The sequence below is a fragment of the Gopherus evgoodei genome, chromosome 17 (assembly GCF_007399415.2).
Source record: "Gopherus evgoodei ecotype Sinaloan lineage chromosome 17, rGopEvg1_v1.p, whole genome shotgun sequence".
In the NCBI taxonomy this organism is placed as follows: Eukaryota; Metazoa; Chordata; order Testudines; family Testudinidae; genus Gopherus; species Gopherus evgoodei.
This window is the reverse complement of record NC_044338.1, coordinates 21499056-21516844: the sequence shown is the minus strand read 5'-3', so window position 1 is coordinate 21516844 and position 17789 is coordinate 21499056. Positions and strand designations below refer to the sequence as shown.

Genomic DNA, 17789 nt, shown 5'->3' with positions numbered 1-17789 from the left:
AAGTTTGAAAACTACTCAGGAGATGGGGGAGTGGTATCTAGGGGCTGTATGTGGCAGGGGGGTAGCTCAGGGTGCAGGGAGGGAGTAGCTAGGGGCTGTGTGGGGGCAGGGGGTAACTAGGGGCTGTGTGCAGAGAGGGGGTAGCTCAGGGGGCAGGGAGGAGGTAGCTGGAGCTGTGTAGGGGCAGGGGGTAGCTAAGGGCTGTGTGCAGGGAGGGGGTAGCTGGAGCTGTGTGGGGGCAGGGGGTAGCTAGGGGCTGTATGCAGGGAGGGGATAGCTCAGGAGGCAGGGAGGGGGTAGCTAGGGGCTGTGTGGGGGCAAGGTGTAGCTAGGGGCTGTGTGCAGGGAGGGGGTAGCTCAGGGGGCAGGGAGGGGGTAGTTGGAGCTGTGTGGGGGCAGGAGGTAGCTCAAGGTGCAGTGAGGGGGTGGCTAGGGGCTGTGTGCAGAAAGGAGGGAAGCTCAGGGTGAAGGGAGGGGGTAGCTAAAGGCTGTGTGCAGACAGGAGAGTAGATCAGGGGGCAAGGAGAAGGTAGCTGGGGATGTGTGGGGGCAGGGGGTAGCTAGGGGCTGTATGCAGGGAGGGGATAGCTCAGGAGGCAGGGAGGGGGTAGCTAGGGGCTGTGTGGGGGCAAGGTGTAGCTAGGGGCTGTGTGCAGGGAGGGGGTAGCTCAGGGGGCAGGGAGGGGGTAGTTGGAGCTGTGTGGGGGCAGGAGGTAGCTCAAGGTGCAGTGAGGGGGTGCCTAGGGGCTGTGTGCAGAAAGGAGGGAAGCTCAGGGTGAAGGGAGGGGGTAGCTAAAGGCTGTGTGCAGACAGGAGAGTAGATCAGGGGGCAAGGAGAAGGTAGCTGGGGATGTGTGGGGGCAGGGGGTAGCTGAAGGTGCAGGGAGGGGGTAGCTAGGGGCTGTGTGCAGATGGGGGTAGCTCAGGGTGCAGGGAGGGGACAGGAGACAAATATAGCATAATAGGGTAAAACACTATTCTTAGGGTCACTGGTGCCCACGCTGATAATACCCGTGACTTTCCCCAGTCATGGGACCTGATGTAGCAAATGTAAGATCAGTGTCCCGTTGGTACGCATACTTTGCTGGGGCCCTCGATGACCTATGTGTCACGGAGTCACTGGGCGATGCTCCGGAACTCCTCCCCACCAAGCCAGGCAGGACTTTGGGGAGCCTCCTCTCCCTTGGAGCAGACTTGTTGAGGGCAAGAAGCTCACACGGCTTCACCTCCTGGGTCTCTCCTTGGAGCATTCAGCATCCTCTGCCCCTCCGTGCGTTTCCCACAGTGAGTCCACCCCAGCGGGGTCCTGGGGAAGCCACCGGGTCCTGCACCCCCACTTTGCAGTCAGACGTGACTCTTAGCCAGCCAGTAAAACAGAGGTTTATTCGATGACAGGAACAGGGTCTAAAACAGAGCTTGTAGGTACAGAGAACCTGACCCCTTGGCTGGGTCCATTCTGGGGGTCAGTGAGCCAGACCCCCACGTCTGCCCTCAGCCAGCTCCAGACTAACAACCCCACCTAGCCCCTCCTCTCTGCTCAGCCCCTTTCCCGGGCCAGGAGGTCACCTGATCCCTTTGTCTCCAACACCTTCAGCTGGCACCTTTGCAGGGGAGGGTCCCAGGCCATCAGTTGCTAAGAGACAGAGTGTCAGGCATTTAGGTGCACTGGCCCTTTGCTCTGCCAGAGACTTAAGAACTGCCATGGGGACACTGAGGCACCAACACAGTACTCAGAGAAAACATTAAGAACTTTCCCAGTTCGTCACACTATGACCACGAGATCTTCTCTGCAGTGGTTTAGCAGTGTGGCTGGCTGGGTTCAGTACAGCCCAAAGGACTCACAAGTGAGAAGAAGTGGTAAGTCCCTCCATAGGTGTAATATGCAGCAGGTTATAAAACCCCCAAACCCTTAATCCCTGGCTTGAGGACACAGTTCAGGGAGTAGGGGGTCCCCAAAACAATTCCCCTGAATGACTGAAAGATGGTGCCCTCACAAACTCCATGAATGATCCTCAGGTTCAGAGCTGATTCTGGACTCCCCAGTCACTGCAGAGGGGCTGGTCTCTGCTCACAGGGATCCTCTTCAGGCAGGAATCAGGCTGCTTCGGTCCCAGGATTTCCCCTCCTTGCAAAGGGGTGCAGGCCTCAAGGTGCAGATTACACAACTGTACTAAACTCCAAACTGTTGCCTCCTAGTCCAACGTCTCCTAGCCCAATGTCCAGACACACTCCCAGCAGGTGGCAGCCCTGGACTAGCAGCAGAGCAGAGCTGAGCATGTGGAGACTGGTCTTCCCTAGGGAGCTGGAGGGCGAAATTTCCCAGCAAATGCTACAAATTGGGAATCATCAGTGGGGAAGGAAAAGCCCAGCTGAAGGATCTGCTGTCAGGTCCCCAGAGGTCAGTTCTCGGGGGGAACCCTGCTTGCAGGCCTGGGCCTCACCAGCCACCACACAGTCAGTCCTGCCCTTGCCCTGGCTGGCTCTGGACTGACTCAAAAATGGCTTCTCTCCTTTCCTGAATCCCTGGGAAGGGCACCTCACTCCCTGTTGGTTGCAGGGCAGACTCTGAGTCTGCCTTGGCGCCCCCTCCTCACCAGGGACAGTGCCTCTCCCTGAGCTGCCAGCAGGCAGAGCCCCAGGAATCTAGGTCATCTCCTTGGGGGTTACCTGTGTTCTGAAAGGAGTCACCTTCTGCTGCTCATGAGCATGTCACGAAGGACTGGAATACCGGACACATGAGAAGCCAACAAAGATGAACGCACTGTATCCGAGAAGTTCGTTAACAGAGTTGTGCAAAATTACAAGAAGAAACCAAGAAGGATGTAGATGTACCATGTAGTGCTACACAATAGGCTTGAGTAGCCAACTTTAATTTGTATGATGATTTTCAAACACTTTTTCAATTTTTACTGTCAAGTGATACAGTCCACCTTTGACTTCCTGGTCTCACCCCTCATCAGCCATCACCCCCCACCCCCGTATATTCACCCCCTCCAAACTTTCAATTCCCAGGGAAAACACTGCATGCAGGGAGTGGCACAGCTCGGTCCTTCAGCCCTGCACTGCTCCCAGCGTCAGCCCAGGGGGTGCCCTGATGGGTGGGGCACTGGGGATCCCCCATTACTCCCAGACTCAGCGTGGCAGAGGGCTCCTCTGCTGTTCCAGCCTTCAGCCTGGGGGGTACCCTGAGGGGTGAGGAGCTGGGGGTCCCCCACTGCTCCGAGCTTCTGTGGGGGGAGGGCGGGGCTCCCCTGCTGTTCCTGCCTTCAGATGGGGGGCTGTGATGGAGTAGGGACTGTCCGTGTGGGGAGTGGGAGAGCAGGGGAGGACCTTAAGGGATGGCCAATGCCAGGGCCTGTAACCTGAGCTAGGTAAGGGAGGGGAAAGGTCAACACCTTTGCCCGGGAAGGGGACAAAGGAAGGGGGTGGCAGGAGGGAAGCAATTTGAGTTTGGGCTTGGGGCTGTGTGGGCGGAATTCAGGGGATTCTAGCTAGGATCCAAGCACCCTGAAAGCCCAGAAGGACTCGGTGGAGGGGTCCTGACTGTGCCTGCAAGCTCTGCTGTAACCTGTGTTCCTGTTGTCCAATAAACCTTCTGTTTTACTGGCTGGCTGAGAGTCACTGTGGGTCCCAGGAAGAGGGGTGCAGGGCTGGACTCCCCCACACTCCATGACAGGGGCACTGGAGCTCCCAGCTTCAGCTGGGGTGACTTGCAGCTCCCCTGAAAAGTCTCGTGGACCCCCAGAGGGCTGCAGATCCCCGGGTGAGAACCGCTGCTCTAAACGAGATGTTATAGTGCAGCCACACACTGTTGCTGTGTTACAGGAAAGGGTAACTTCCTCCACTGCAGAGTTTGCTGCATGACGATCTCCTGCCTGGGCGACGCAGGAGGTCAGAAGAGATGATCAGAATGGTCCTTTCTGGCCTTTAAATTTCTGGGATGGAGTCTCTGAAGTACCACGTTCACGCCAGGGACACAAGGCAGCTGTACACTGACCCTGGAGAACCCCCACCCCTTGGCTGGCCTCCTGTGCTCTCTCTGTTGCTCAGGTTCTCCCACTCCTGGGCTGGAAGCCCAGTCGCAGCATGAGGAGAGGCAGAGGACAGGGGGAGCGTGAGACAGGTTGGCTCAGTTGCTCAGAGGGAAGCCTGAGCTTTGAGTGAGGGAAGGACGAGCCCCTGGGAGCTAGGACAGCGCAAGAGGGGGCCTCATTAATTAAATCTTCACATGTGTGATGGGAATGGGGCCAGGCCACATGCCTCCATGTGCCCCAGAAAACAGCCCTTAAATAACACAACTTGGCTCAGGTTTCTGTGCAATCAAAGTTGCTTTAATAGTTGTAAATGACATTTCAAACACTGCTGATCGTTTGGTGCTCTATGGCAGTCAGCGGCGATTGGCCTGGCTGCACCGGTGGGAACGAGAGTGGCTTTCACCACTGTCTGTCCCCAGAGACCCTGTATTTCAGGTCGTTCACATACTCTTGAACCCAGGCATCTTTGGGGTTGGTGCAAATTTTACGTTCTTTCTTCGTGATAAATCTGCAGAGTGTGAAACAGATGGGTTAGAATGAGAGGAACTTTGGGTGTGGAGAGAACCAAATGCCCCTTCTCCCAAATCTGCCCCCTGCTTAACTCCAGCTGCTGCCAGACCCCAGTAGATTCACTCCATTTTGGTCTCTCTCCTTGAAGGCTTTTTTCAGAGCTCCCCCGCCCCATCTTCTGTAGCGCCTCCTTTGGCTACGGGTTCCACATATAGGTGTCCACCTATCCTGAGAGCTCTTTTGCCCCAGTCTCACTTCCTGACCCCGCCTCACAGCCCATGACAGAAATGTTGCTGGAATCTCAATACTTTTTGCAACAGTTTTTTGTTCAGAGTCGAGGGGCTGCATTTGTTTCCCTCCATAACCTCACCTGCCCCACCCTGCTCGCCCTCTGGGCAAGGAAAGCTGGATGAGGAACTGAGTGAAATGGGCTTTCCAGCCAATTTGAAATTCCAAAATTTGTTTTATCCAAAATTGGAAGAAAAAGTTGAAATTTCAAAGTTTTTCATGGAATGGAAATTCTGAAAAAACTCTATTTGCAAATATCGAAATGGTTTGTTTCAACATTGAACAAAACAAAAGAATTCAACATTCTTGACATTGAGATGTTTCATTTCGGTTTCTTGAACTGATCCTAAACAATTCAGTTTTCATTTTCTCATTGTGGCATGTTGCCTCATGGGATTTGTAGTTCAGGAACCTGATGCCCTCATTCTCTCCCCTACAGACCAGAGTCCTCGGCTGGATCACATTTCTCATGACGGAGCCAAAGTCAGATTGCACTAGGCAGAACTCCGTGAGAGGGCAATCAGCATTGCATTATGGGAGATGTAGTCCTCCAGGGATTCCAGCCCATGAGATAGAATGGAAGCTTGAACTACAAGTCCCATGACGCAACACTCTGATAGGCAAAATTTGGAGATGACACAAAATTACTAAAGATAGTTAAGAGCCAGGCAGACTGTGAAGAACTACAAAAGGATCTCTCAAAACTGAGTGACTGGGCAACACAATGTCAGATGAAATTGAAAGTTGATAAATGCAAAGTAATGCATAGTGGAAAGCATAATCCCAACTATAGACATAAAATGATGGGAGCTAAATGAGCTGTTACCACTCAAGAAAAAGATCTTGGAGTTACTGTGGATAGTTCTCTGAAGACATCCACTCAATGTGCAACGGCAGTCAAAAAAGCAAACAGAATGCTGGGAATAATTAAAAAAGGGCTAGAAAATAGGACAGAAAATATCATGTGTTCTCTGTATAAATCCATGGTACATCCACATCTAGAATACTGTGTGCAGATGTGGTCGCCCCATCTCAAAAAGATGTATTGGGATTGGAAAAGGTTCAGAAAACGGCAACAAACATGATTAGGGGTATGGAACAGCTTCTGTATGAGGAGAGATTAATAAACCTGGGACTTTCCAGCTTGGAAAAGGATGATTAAGTGGAGATATGATTGAGGTCTATAAAATCATGACTGGTGTAGAGAAAGTAGCTAAGGACGTGTTGTTTACTACTTCTCATAACACAAGAACTAGGGGTCACCAACTAAAATTAACAGGCAGCAGTTTTAAAACAAACAAAAGGAGGTATTTCTTCATGCAACACACAGTCAACCTGTGGAACTCCTTGCCGGAGGATGTTGTGAAGGCAAAGACCATAACAGGGATAAAAAAAGAACTAGATAAATTCCTGGAGGATAGGTCCATCAATGCCTATTAGCCAGGCTGGGCAAGGATGGTGTCCCTAGCCTCTGCTTGCCAGAAGCTGGGAATGGGCAACAGGGGATGGATCACATGGTGATTCCCTGTCCTGTTCATTCCCTCTGGGGCATTTGACAGTGGCCACTGCTGGAAGACAGGATACTGGGCTAGCTGGACCTTTGGTCTGACTCACTAGGGCCACTCTTATGTTCAAATACAGTTTAATGTTTTGCTAAACTGATTCAAAACAAAATGTGTCAGCTCAGTTAAAAAACCGTAATAGTTCAGTTAGGGTCAAACCCACCCAAAATGAAATATTTTATTTTGAATTTCCAGACAGAGAGCCAAATTTGGAGAAAAGTTGAAGTTTTCCCACAGAAAAATTCAATTTTTGTGGAAACTGTATTTTCTGCTGGAAAAATCATTCCACTGGAACATTCCTGACTAGCTGTAGCCAGGTATGATTTTCTTGACCATGGCTAGAAGAGGGTTTCTACCCAGGAAGGAGAGCCAGTTCTGTACCCTTTTCTCCCATCAGTGCTGGCTCAACTTCTCCCCCTATAGGTCTGTCAGCATGGGGTGCCCAGGGAGCCAAGATCACAAACACTGACACATCTGTGCTCATGGCATCGTAGGGTCAGAATGGCAGAAACCTATTTGATCACAGAGAAAATCCTTGGCCCCGCAAGAGAAGGACACAGACCGCTAAGAGAGATGATGCCTCAGACACTAAATGGATAAAACACTGGGTGTTCTTAACCCAGAAGCTGATGCACCCAGCACCAGGTCCTGGTATTTGGGAGCTTCCGGGTAATATGACGTGAATACACTATTTTTAATAAAAGCATGTCTGATGTTCGTCCTTCTCTCTGCAGAGAAACTCAATGAAGTTCCTAGTGAAGTAATAGAACTTATAGATTCCAGGCCAGAAGGGTCGACTGTGATCATCTAGTTCGCTCTCCTGTATAGCACAGGCCAGAGAACGTCCCTAAAATCATTTCTAGAGCAGATCTTTTAGAAAAACATCCACCCTCCACTTAAAAATTGTCTGGGATGGAGAATCCACCATGGCCTTTGGGAAGTTGTTCCACTGGTTAATTACTCTTGTGGTTAAAAATTAACACCTTATTTCCACTCTGAATTTGACTGGCTTCAATTTCCAGCCACAGGATCATGTTAGAAATCTCCAAGGCCGGCAACTGGAGACACAAAAATCTCCCTCTCTCTCAGGGTCATGATTCTGTACTTACACTACAGCTGGCTGGGCACACATGCTGCTGGTGACAAAATAGTCAGTCACTAAGCTGCGGGGGATCTGCCGGGATGTGTAGGTGAAGCAGCAGTCGGACGTGATACCTGAGCTCACTAAAAGAGAAGGAAGGAACCAATGTACAGTTCTGTGCCCTGAACACAAGGTAGGTAAAGAGAAGCACCATCTACCTCTGCACCCCTTGAGCACTGGGACAGGGCAGGGAGAGGAGACCTCCGTCAGTGGGATGTTGTGATGCTGGCATGGGGGGAAGGAGGAGAAGGGGGAAGGGAACAGGTAGGGAGAGCTAGTCCTCCTCCATTGATTCCTTCCATCTTTTTCTCATCCCTGGTGATCAGTGCAACACACCCAGGTTTGAAAGTTCTACTCAGATATTTGGCACCTGGCTGGGCTGCTGGTTGCACCCCCAAGGCTCTCCCCTCTTCAGGAGAGAGACTCCCCATCCTGCCTAGACCAACGAGAAAGCTGCTGGCTACGGATCTGACATGGAAAGGGATCTCAAAGACTGGGAGGAGCTGGTGGGAAAAGCCACCTCACTGCTACAGTATTTCTCCTTCCACCCCCAAAAGGAAACACAGAAACTCACTTGAAAAACTCTTTTCTTTGATGGAGGCCTGGGAGCAGCATGCCATGCTGAGGACAAAGACAAGGGCAGCCACTGAGACCTTCATGTTGTGTTCAGCTGGGGACGAGCTGCTGGAGCAGAGCCAGAGCAGGACTCCTTGAAACCCTTCTCTGTCTGACTCTGAATCCCGTCCCCTCTCTTGGTACAGAGCGATGCAGGGAAGGGATAGCTTTTCAGGGAAGTAAGATCAGATTTCATTCCAGAGCAGCGATGGCGGTGGCCCAAATTCTTCTGAACTGAGACATCCAAACGCCTTCCCAGAAATCGATGGAGGAAATCCAAAGCCTGTTGCCTGTGATGGCCGTGTGGAACCTAGAAACAATCAGAGGAAGAGAGGGAAGAGCCCATTCTGTTCGTGTGGTTGGCTAGTTTTGTTTGAACTAACCTGCCTTTGAATGGAAAGCGGCCAGTAGAGTAGGTGGACAGGACTGATAATGGACGCAGGAACTTTTCACGTTCAAATCCAGGTCAGGAGCAAAAGTCATTGCCCTGAGCTCTCTGGTGATGCTCCTGTCACCTGACATGTCTGAGAAGCAGCCAGCCTGGGCTAGATGGTGTTCAGTGACCCTTCAAGCACAACAAGCCTGTAAACCTACCTGCACAGGGATGACCATAGGAAGTAGGGCCATCACATCACCTGACCTCTGCCTAACAAGAAATCCCATTGTCTCCGTGCCCTCCTCAAGGCCTTAATTGTAAGGGTGACCTCAGACACTCCTGTACTGGCACATCTGTCCATCACACACTCAGGAAGTCATTCTGCCATAACACTGAGGTCTCTGTCAGGGCGTTGCACAGGAATGTAAGTTTGATGGAGTTGGGTACACGTTGTGCTTTGGTGCCTGTTGGTCTTGGAAGCACAAGCCTTTTGGAGTGTGTTCAATAGTTGTAGGCAGTGGAAGAGCGGCAGGGAATAGAGGAGACTTTTCCCGTAACTTTTTATTTTCTGCTTCTCAGGTTTGGAGCTTAGTCCTCTTCCGCTGGAGCTACATGGGCAACTGCTCACCCCTTCAGTTCAGTCAGCTGAGGAAGACTGGAGATGCACTTTCCCAGGGAGTTACTGGCTGCAGGACAGCAGTAGCATCCTAGAGCCCAGGAATCCTGGGTTCTATCCCTGCCTCTGAGAGAAGGGCGTGGTTTACTGCCTGGAGAGAGGATAACCAATGCATTTTCAACCCGAATGGGCAGCTTGGCAGAGTAGCCAAGGCCGTGTCTAGTGTTACAAAGTTCAGTCAAGGCAAGTTATGTTGGCGGATAGCTGCCGATTTCTGTCTGCATGCTTGGTTCCTTGGATCAGCACAGCACGTACTCACCATGAGTTGTTGCATCCATGTAAAATGTGGTGCACCACAGGTAGGTATCCCAGGGTGCCTTGCACTCCTGTCTGGCTCAATGCCTTGTGGGACATTTTTGCAGAGCTTTGTGGGATACCAGCAATTTGCTCTGGGATTTCCAGGAAGTAGGGGTCAAGTTCCCACCGTTTCACTCGCCCTATCCCATAATGCTTGCTCCAGCCCATAACTTTTTGTGCCATTTTTTAAAAATCCCACAGTGCCGCCTGCTGCTTTTCTGTCTCCACCAGCTCTCTGGCAGAAGCATGGACCCTGCAGAGATCAGTGCAGTTCTAATGGCCATTGCAAATACAGGACACATGATTCTCCTGTATTCGCAGAACTGGAATGAGTACTGCTCCACCCGCCATGTGAGGAGGAAGATGCAGAGATGCTGAAGCACAATAACTGGATGCTGATGGACGCAGGTGGCTGTTGGTATTCATGGACCAGCTGCATGAGGTGCATTGTCACTTCTGGGCTTGAGAACCAAGCACTGACTGTTGGGATCGCAGTGTAATGCAGAGTTGAGGTGCCCAGCAGTGGCTGCAGAACATTCAGATGTGAAGGGCACATTCCTGGATCTGTGTGTTGAGCTCGCCCCAGCCAACCAGCCCAGGGACACCAGAACAAGAGCTGCAATGAGAGCAGAGAAGCGTGTGGTGATCGTGCTCTGGAAGCTTGCACCGCTGGATTGCTATTGGTCAGTGGGCAATCATTTCGGCGTTGGAAAATCCACAGCGGGGGCCGTTTCATCCAAGTGCTAAGCGTGACAGAATGTACCCCTCTGTCCACACCCTCTACGCAATTGTAATAATCTTTGTGCTAAGCACACCTTGTGAGGTATCATTTCAGAACTCTTCATTGGCTGATCCATAGCATCATGGCTCAGCGTATGGAGCAGCGTTCCACGTGCAGTTAGCATGATGAGCTGAGATCATGACCAACAGTGTGTTTTCCAGCGAGCCTGGGGAGAGTTCAAACCAGTATCTCAGAGACAAATGGGACTGATACCTCAGCCGGGTGTAAACAAGCCTGATGGACCTGCTAAGTGTCCATTGTTTGGTAGGAAAAGAGGCAGGGGCGAAAAAATCTCCATCATGGCAAATAACCAGCCTGGGGTTCTGTGATGCAGTAGGGACTGTCTGTGTGGGGAGTGGGAGAGCAGGGGAGGACTTTAGGGGATGGATGATGCCAGGGCCTGTAACCTGAGCTAGGTAAGGGAGGGGAAAGGTCAACACCTTTGCCCGGGAAGGGGAACAAAGGAAGGGAGTGGCAGGAGGGAAGCAGTTGGAGTTTGGGCTTGGGGCTGTGTGGGCGGAATTCAGGGTATCCTAGCTAGGATCCAAGCACCCTGAAAGCCCAGAAGGACTCGGTGGAGGGGTCCTGACTGTGCCTGCAAGCTCTGCTGTGACCGGTGTTCCTGTTGTCCAATAAACCTTCTGTTTTACTGGCTGGCTGAGAGTCACTGTGGGTCCCAGGAAGAGGGGTGCAGGGCCGGACTCCCCACACTCTGTGACAGGTTCCCATCCACACAACCTCACTAGCGCTGTGCTCCCAGCTGGAAATGCTTCTCAAAGGGGGGACAGGACTCTAAAAAGAAGGGGCAGACACCTCAATGATCCTCTCTGACTCTGTCCATGGATTCACTGCAGGAGAGGGGGCAAAGAGAGCATCCATTCAACAGAAGAAGGGGTCCTGGCCAGTAGAGAGCATGTAGAGAGAAAAACTTTGCTTTGAATTTAACAGCGTTTGTTAAGTTAGGCACTAGCTGAGTTTTATCTTTATCTGTCTTGTAACCATTTCTGACTTTTATGCCTCATTACTTGGACTCACTTAAAATGTATCCCTTTGTAGTTAATAAACTCGTTTTATTGGTTTATCTAATCCAGTGCTTTTGAACTGAAGTGTTTGGGAAACTCATTTGGGAGAACAGGATTTGTACATATCATTTCTATTAATAACATGACGGACTTTATATCAGGTTGTATTGTCCAGGAGAAGGATGAGCAGCACACAGCATACATTTCTGGGGAGTCCTGGGGTGTATTGGGATCACCCTGTAGTATTACCAAGACTGATTAGGGCCAGAGTTCAACCCAAGGGTGGCTGGCAGGCTGCAGTTACACCCAGACACACTCAGGGTGAGGCTTGCATGCAGGAAGGTTGTTTGTTAGCGACCAGGTGGGAAATCCTTCAGCAAGGCATTGTAAGACACTCCAGGTTACAGAACAGGTGTGACATCTACTCATCAGTCTGGATTGTACCCTATATCACCATTAATTGCCATTAATCATGTTCTGCTGCACAGGGCTGTGACTCTTGGCAATGTGCGGGACATAGTGGATGGATTTGCAGGAAGGGGGTTCCGAAAGTGCAGTGGGGCAATACAGAGCCCGCACCTCCCTATTGTGGCACCAGCCCCCCTGGCCGGGAGTAGATCAGCAGAAAGTTTCGTCAGACTTGTTCAAACGGCTCAAATGCGTATTCCCATTCAGCTAGGCGAAGTACTCCACCTGGCACCCTCTACCTAGACCAACAGACGGAAGAACCGAAAAGTGGACGTAGACTTTACTCTGCCTGAGCACAGGATGCTGATCTGATGTGACTGGGTAATGGGGCTGCTACACTCCTGGTTCTGAATTTATTCTCTAACATTTTATTTTCTAACATTGTACAAGTGAAGTAAGCACCCAGCAGTCAGTGCCTGCGCTATCTCAAATGACGGGTGGGCTGGCTGCCATTTTAAATGTGGAAGAAGAGTGTGGGGGAGGGAGGGTGAGAGGGAGATGAGGTTTCAGGTAATGAAAAGGAAAGAGAGGTGGACTAATGCAATACAAGCTCCCTCCCCCATCATTGGGGGCTCATTTGGGTTCACCTGGTGGTCCTAGAATCCTAGAACCAGAGGGTTAGAAGGAGCTGCGAGGGTCATCTAGTCTAACCCCCTGCCAGGATTTGTTGTGTCTAAACTATCCCGCACAGAGAGGTCCAGCCTTCTTTTGAAACCTCCAGTGAAGGAGCTTCCACAGCCTCCCTAGGTCTCTGTTCCACTGGCCTCCTGCTCTTACAGCTCAGCAGTTTTTCCTGAGATTTAATTTAAATCTGCCGTGCTGTAGTTTGAACCTGTCGCCTCTTGTCCTGCCTCTGTAGCAAGAGAGAACAACTTTTCTCCATCTTTTATTGGCAGCTTTTCAAGTATTTGAAGACCACTATCATGGCGCCCCCCGAATTATCTCTTTTCCAAACTAAACATGCCTGGTTCCTTCAGCCTTTGCTCCTAAGGCTTGTGTTTCCTCCCTTTGATCATCTTTGCCACTCATCTCTGGATCCCTTCCAGTTGCTCCACATTCTTTCTGCATATTGGTGAACAAAGCTGGGCATAGGACTCCAGCTGAGGCCTAACCAGAGCTGAGTATCACTTCCTGTGACTTGCATGCTCTGCCTTTCTTAATACAACCTAAAACTGCATTTGCTTTTTTTGCAACTGTATCACATTGCTGACTCATGTAGAGGCCGTGATCCACCCTAACTCCCCGATCCTTCTCAGCAGTGCTGCTGCCAAGCCAGTTACCCCCCATTCTGTATTTGTGCATTTGGTTTTTCTTCCCTAAGTGTAGCACCTTCCATTTGTCATTGCTGAATTTCGTTTTCTCGTCTCCAGCCCAATTCTCCAATTTATCACTATCCTCTGAATTTTAGCTTCATCCTCCAAAGCATTGGCAGCCCCCCTCCAGCTTTGTGTCATGTGCAGACTTGATCAGTGTGCTCTCTAGTCCTACATCTAGGTCATTCATAAAGTTGTTAAACTTCAGACCCAGAACAGATCCCAGTGGAACCCCACTTAAGACCTCCCTCCAATCCGACGTCATTCCGTTCAGAGTGACTGTTTGCAATTGTTTAGCCACTTAATGGTAGTTCTGCCAAGCCCACGTTTCTCCATCTTACTTATCAGAATGCCAGGTGGGACTGTGAGCAATGCGATGCTGTCGCAAAAAAAAAGTACATACAATTTCAGATTGCATTAATAGAGGCACAGCATGCAAGTCCCGGGAGGTGACAGTACCACTCTACTCGGCCCTGATTAGGCCTCAGCTGGAGGCCTGTGTTCAGTCTTGGTCACCAATCCGCAGAAAGGACGTAGAGAAACTGGAAGGGATCCAGGGGTGAGTCACCGTTCCACACTCCCTGGCCCTGCTGCGTTCACAGGCCAGCTGTGCTGCAGCAAGGGAGCAGAGCAGGGTGAGGGGACTGCTGGCCCCTTACTAAGACTCAATGTGTGTGTGTGTGTGGAGGGGAGGGGTGTTGCTAGCTCCCAGTACCAAAAGAAAGGGAAGAGTTGATGGGAAATCAGGACCCTGAGACTGACAGTCCCCAGGGGCAATGGGGACAGGCCAATGCTCCAGGTCAGCCTGATTGACAGGGTGGGCAGGCTGATCAGGGAGTCAGGAGGCCAAGGGGGCCCATGTGAGCTGGAATTACCTGGGTCAGACAGGGGTGGGGCCGAGCTAAGGAGAGAGCAGGGGCCTGAGCTGAGCTGGGGAGCAGAGCTGGGCTGGCCAGAGGGGCCAGACAAGCAGCCCAGGGAGAGCAGATCCTGTCCTGGGAGCAGAGCTGCAGCCCCAGAGCCAGAGACACAGGCCAGGGGAAGCAGATCCAGTGCTGGGAGCAGGGCTGTAGCAACCAGAGCCAGGGGAGCAGCAGCCTCCAGGGGCACTCCAGGCCCAGCACGCCAAGCGTGTGCTTGGGGCGGCATGCCATGGGAGGCGCTGTGCCGGTCGCCGGGAGGGCGGCAGGCAGGCCACCTTTGGCGACTTGCCTGTGGAGGGTCCGCTGGTCCCACGGCTTTGGTGTATCTCCCCCAGGTGTGCCTGCTGAGGGTCTGCTGGTCCCACGGCTCCACCAAAGCCGTGGGACCAGCGGACCCTCCGCAGGCACACCTGCGGGAGATCCACCAAAGCCGCGGGACCGGTGACCGGCAGAGCGCCCCCCGCGGCATGACACCATGCTTGAGGCGGTGAAATGTCTAGAGCCGCCCCTGGCAGCATCAGTGCTGAGGCCGAGTGGAGCCGGAACTAGGGCAGTGGAGTTGAGGCTGGAGCTGGAGCAGCAGCCAGGTGCAGTGAGCAATTGTGGCCAGACAAGGGGGAACCCTGGGCAAAGGGCCCAGTGCAGAAAGACACCCCCAGCCAACAGTCCTTGCAGGCCAGACTGGGAGGGGGATCTTAACCCGATGGGGGGGCTGACGCTGGGAAGAAGGGTCCCACCACCCAAAGCCCAGAGGTGTGTGGCCACTACCATTGCAAGTGTCCAACCCGCAGCATCCCTGCAGCACAGCCAGGGCCTGAGGAGACCTGGGACCTACAAGAAACAGACTGTGAATTGCCTTGATGTCCAGAGACACTCTTTGCAATGTTCCCTGCCACAGAGCAGGGTGATGTTTTCCTGTAACCTTTCCCATTTTTCCTTCTTCTTTTTTTAATTAATTGTTGATTAAATAACTTGTATTTGCTTTAAGTTGTATGTAATGATCAGTGGGTCAGGAAGGTGCCCAGTGTAGACAGAGCACCCCAGAGTGGGGACACCCTAGCCCCTGTCCCAGGTGACCACAGCAGGGTTGGGGGTTGAGCCCCCCAGGAATCCTGGCCCAGCCTTGTTGGGGTTACAAGGACTCTGCCAGACAGGAGAGTGGAAGGGGAGTCCTCAAGGGCAGGGAGGCCTCTGGGTAAAGGAAGTGGGAGCGAGGACTCAGATCCTTTCGCCAGCCCACTTCACCGGGGTAGCGCAGAAGCCAGGAAAGTTCCCCACAATAGTGGGACCATTCCACCGCTTACAGCTAGGTGGGCACTTGAGCAGGGCTGCAGGCTGTGCGTAGTCAGGCGCGTGTTCCCCCTGGGGCTACCCCTCTCTGATCCTTTCTTTCCCAGGGCACATGCCACTCTCCCCGCTCTCTGCTCCATTTCCTCGATCCGCTCCCTTTGCCCTTCTTGCCTCCTTCCGCCGCAGTTGCCCCTAAAGGGAACGTGGCCCCATGATAATCCCTTTGGTTTGTATTAGCTCTCTGAGCAGATCCCCCGCGAGCCTGCCTGGCCCTGCTCCTTGCTGGTCAGTATCAGCGCTGTGTGTCTGATGCTTTTGTGGCACCCGCAATTAGGGCAGGTGGCCAGAGAATATGCAGAGACCTTTTCCCCGAGAGCAGCTGCTGCATCCAGTCAGAGCTTGAGTCTCCTAGGAAATGGGAAGTGAGCGGGGCTCTGCAGGCCTTTCCTAGAACTCCCTGTACCCAGCTCACAGGAGTGGCTACTACGCAGGTTTGAGTCACTGGGATTCAGAGCTGCTGCTCCGGGTTAAAATGTAAGCCCTGTCTCTGGGAAGCCGCTTTCCAGTAAAGCCTGATGGGCTGGAGGTCAGGGCTGGGACAGGAGGATGCTCCATTAGGATACAGGGGAGCAGGACTAAGAGAAGCATCAGGAGTCTTCCCAGCTTCTGCTAGGCCCCTGGGAAGATGGCACCTCTCCCCTCTGACAGCTTGTTGGGGAGCTGGGTGGGAGAAGTGGCTCCGAGCCCTGGGCTGCAGAGAGACCTTATTTCATTCCATTTCTGTCCAGGACATATGGCCAAGCAGTCGAGGGAGGGTTGGTTTGTTTCTTTGCAGATGGTGGTTGTGACAGCCCCTGGACTCAATGGCTTTCCTGAAGGAAAGCAGTTGTGTTGTTTTTAATGTCCAGGAACAGCAGGCAAGAGGATAACAGATCAGGGCTGGAGCATGGCAGGCCACAAGTCTGAAATCCAAATCCTTCCTGTTGTGACTCTGATTCTGCCGCCTGTGATTCCTCTCTGGAAATTATATTCTTCTGAAAAAGTAGATGTGGGTTCTGAGTCTGGCTCTACTCCTGGCCTGCTGTGGGCCCTTAGTTCTCCTCCCAGCCTTAATCTAGCTGCACTGCAAGGGCCAGGCTTTCAAAGGTATTCAGGCTCCTTAGATGCAGATAGGCACCTGGTGCCTAAATACCTTTGAAAACCTGGCCCGAAATTCTTTGGAGGCAAGGAGTGTTTGTCCAGCTTCCAGCTCCATGGGGCCTGCTGGGTGCCTTGAGGTGCTACCATAGGGTGACCAGATGTCCCAATTTTATAGGGACAGTCCCGAGATTTGGGGCTTTTTCTTATATAGGTACCTATTACCCCCCACTTCCTGTTCCGATTTTTCCACACTTGCTATCTGGTCACCCTATGCTACCATGTCCTACATGGTTAATAATCAAAAGTGACCGTAGAGAAATAGCCTTTCTTAGTCACTTCACCGGCCCCGTGCATGCACCACAGCCCACAGCTGCAGACTGAAGGGCTCAGAGAAGCTTTTACTGCCCCTTACGCCCCCTGCATGCGAGGGAGGTGACTTCCGGCACCTTTCAGCAGCAGACTGGCTGATCACTGAGCTGCCCGTGCACAGATTCCTGGGGAGACAGTGGGGCTGCAGGTGCCACAAAGCGACTGATTTGGCCTGTCGAACCTGTATTGCTGCTGCTGCGGTAGAAGGAAAGAGCCCAGAGTGACTCCTAGTTCTGAGCAGGAGTTTGCAGGGCCGGGAGTTAGCAGAACCAGCTTTTTGTTTCTTCATTGAGTGCAATTGCTCCAGAGTCTCTAAGGGCCAGGTTTTTAAAGGTTCTTAGAAATCTAATTCCCATTAAAATGAGTGGCTAAATACCTTTAGCCACTATGACCGAACAGCTGCAAACACATGAATTCTATAACTGAATCACCTCCAAAGAAGCTCTGTGGTTTGAAATACAGGAATAGAAGTTCTGAGAACTCAGATGGGGAACAGACAAATGGGTGGAGATGTCAGAACTTAGCACTTCTAAAGCGGTCCCAATTCCCCTTGTGAGAGCTGTGTTTGAGGGCGCCACTCCACGGCACCACCTGCTAGCTGCTCCGTGCAGTGCTTAGAGATGTGGTCAGAGTTTAGTGTTGGCAGCATTGCCAATCTTAAAACGCTCAAAAATTGTGAGTCCGGCTCCAAAATAATCATGAGATTGGCTTAAAAACATGGCAGTTTTAAAGCCAAACAGATCTGGCTTCTTTCTATTTGCCAGCTGGTGTCATAGTGTTTAGGGGTCACATTTTCATCACTGAGGGTTAAAAACGCCCTTTTAAAAAAATGAAAGCTGGGGCTTTAAGAAAAAACACCAAGAGACTTGTGAAAAAAATAATCCTGAGAGCCTGGGCGGTGGCGGGGACGTCTGGAGCTGAATGCATGAGGCTCTACTGTACGAGCTAAAAGCCGCGTCTCAGCCCAGGCTGTAGCGGACACAT

At 51.9% G+C, this 17789-nt stretch overlaps 1 protein-coding gene across 1 annotated transcript; it reads right to left on the bottom strand.

Annotated features, from left to right (window-relative positions):
- Positions 1-4325: 4325 nt before the first annotated feature.
- LOC115636519 (C-C motif chemokine 3-like) lies at positions 4326-8333 on the bottom strand. The gene is made up of 3 exons (XM_030536707.1): positions 8110-8333; positions 7504-7618; positions 4326-4542 (listed from the first exon to the last, which is right to left on the bottom strand). Exons 1-3 carry the CDS (start codon positions 8192-8194, stop codon positions 4434-4436), a joined length of 309 nt encoding a protein of 102 aa, XP_030392567.1. The 5' UTR covers positions 8195-8333; the 3' UTR covers positions 4326-4433.
- Between the last annotated feature and the right edge of the window lie 9456 nt (positions 8334-17789).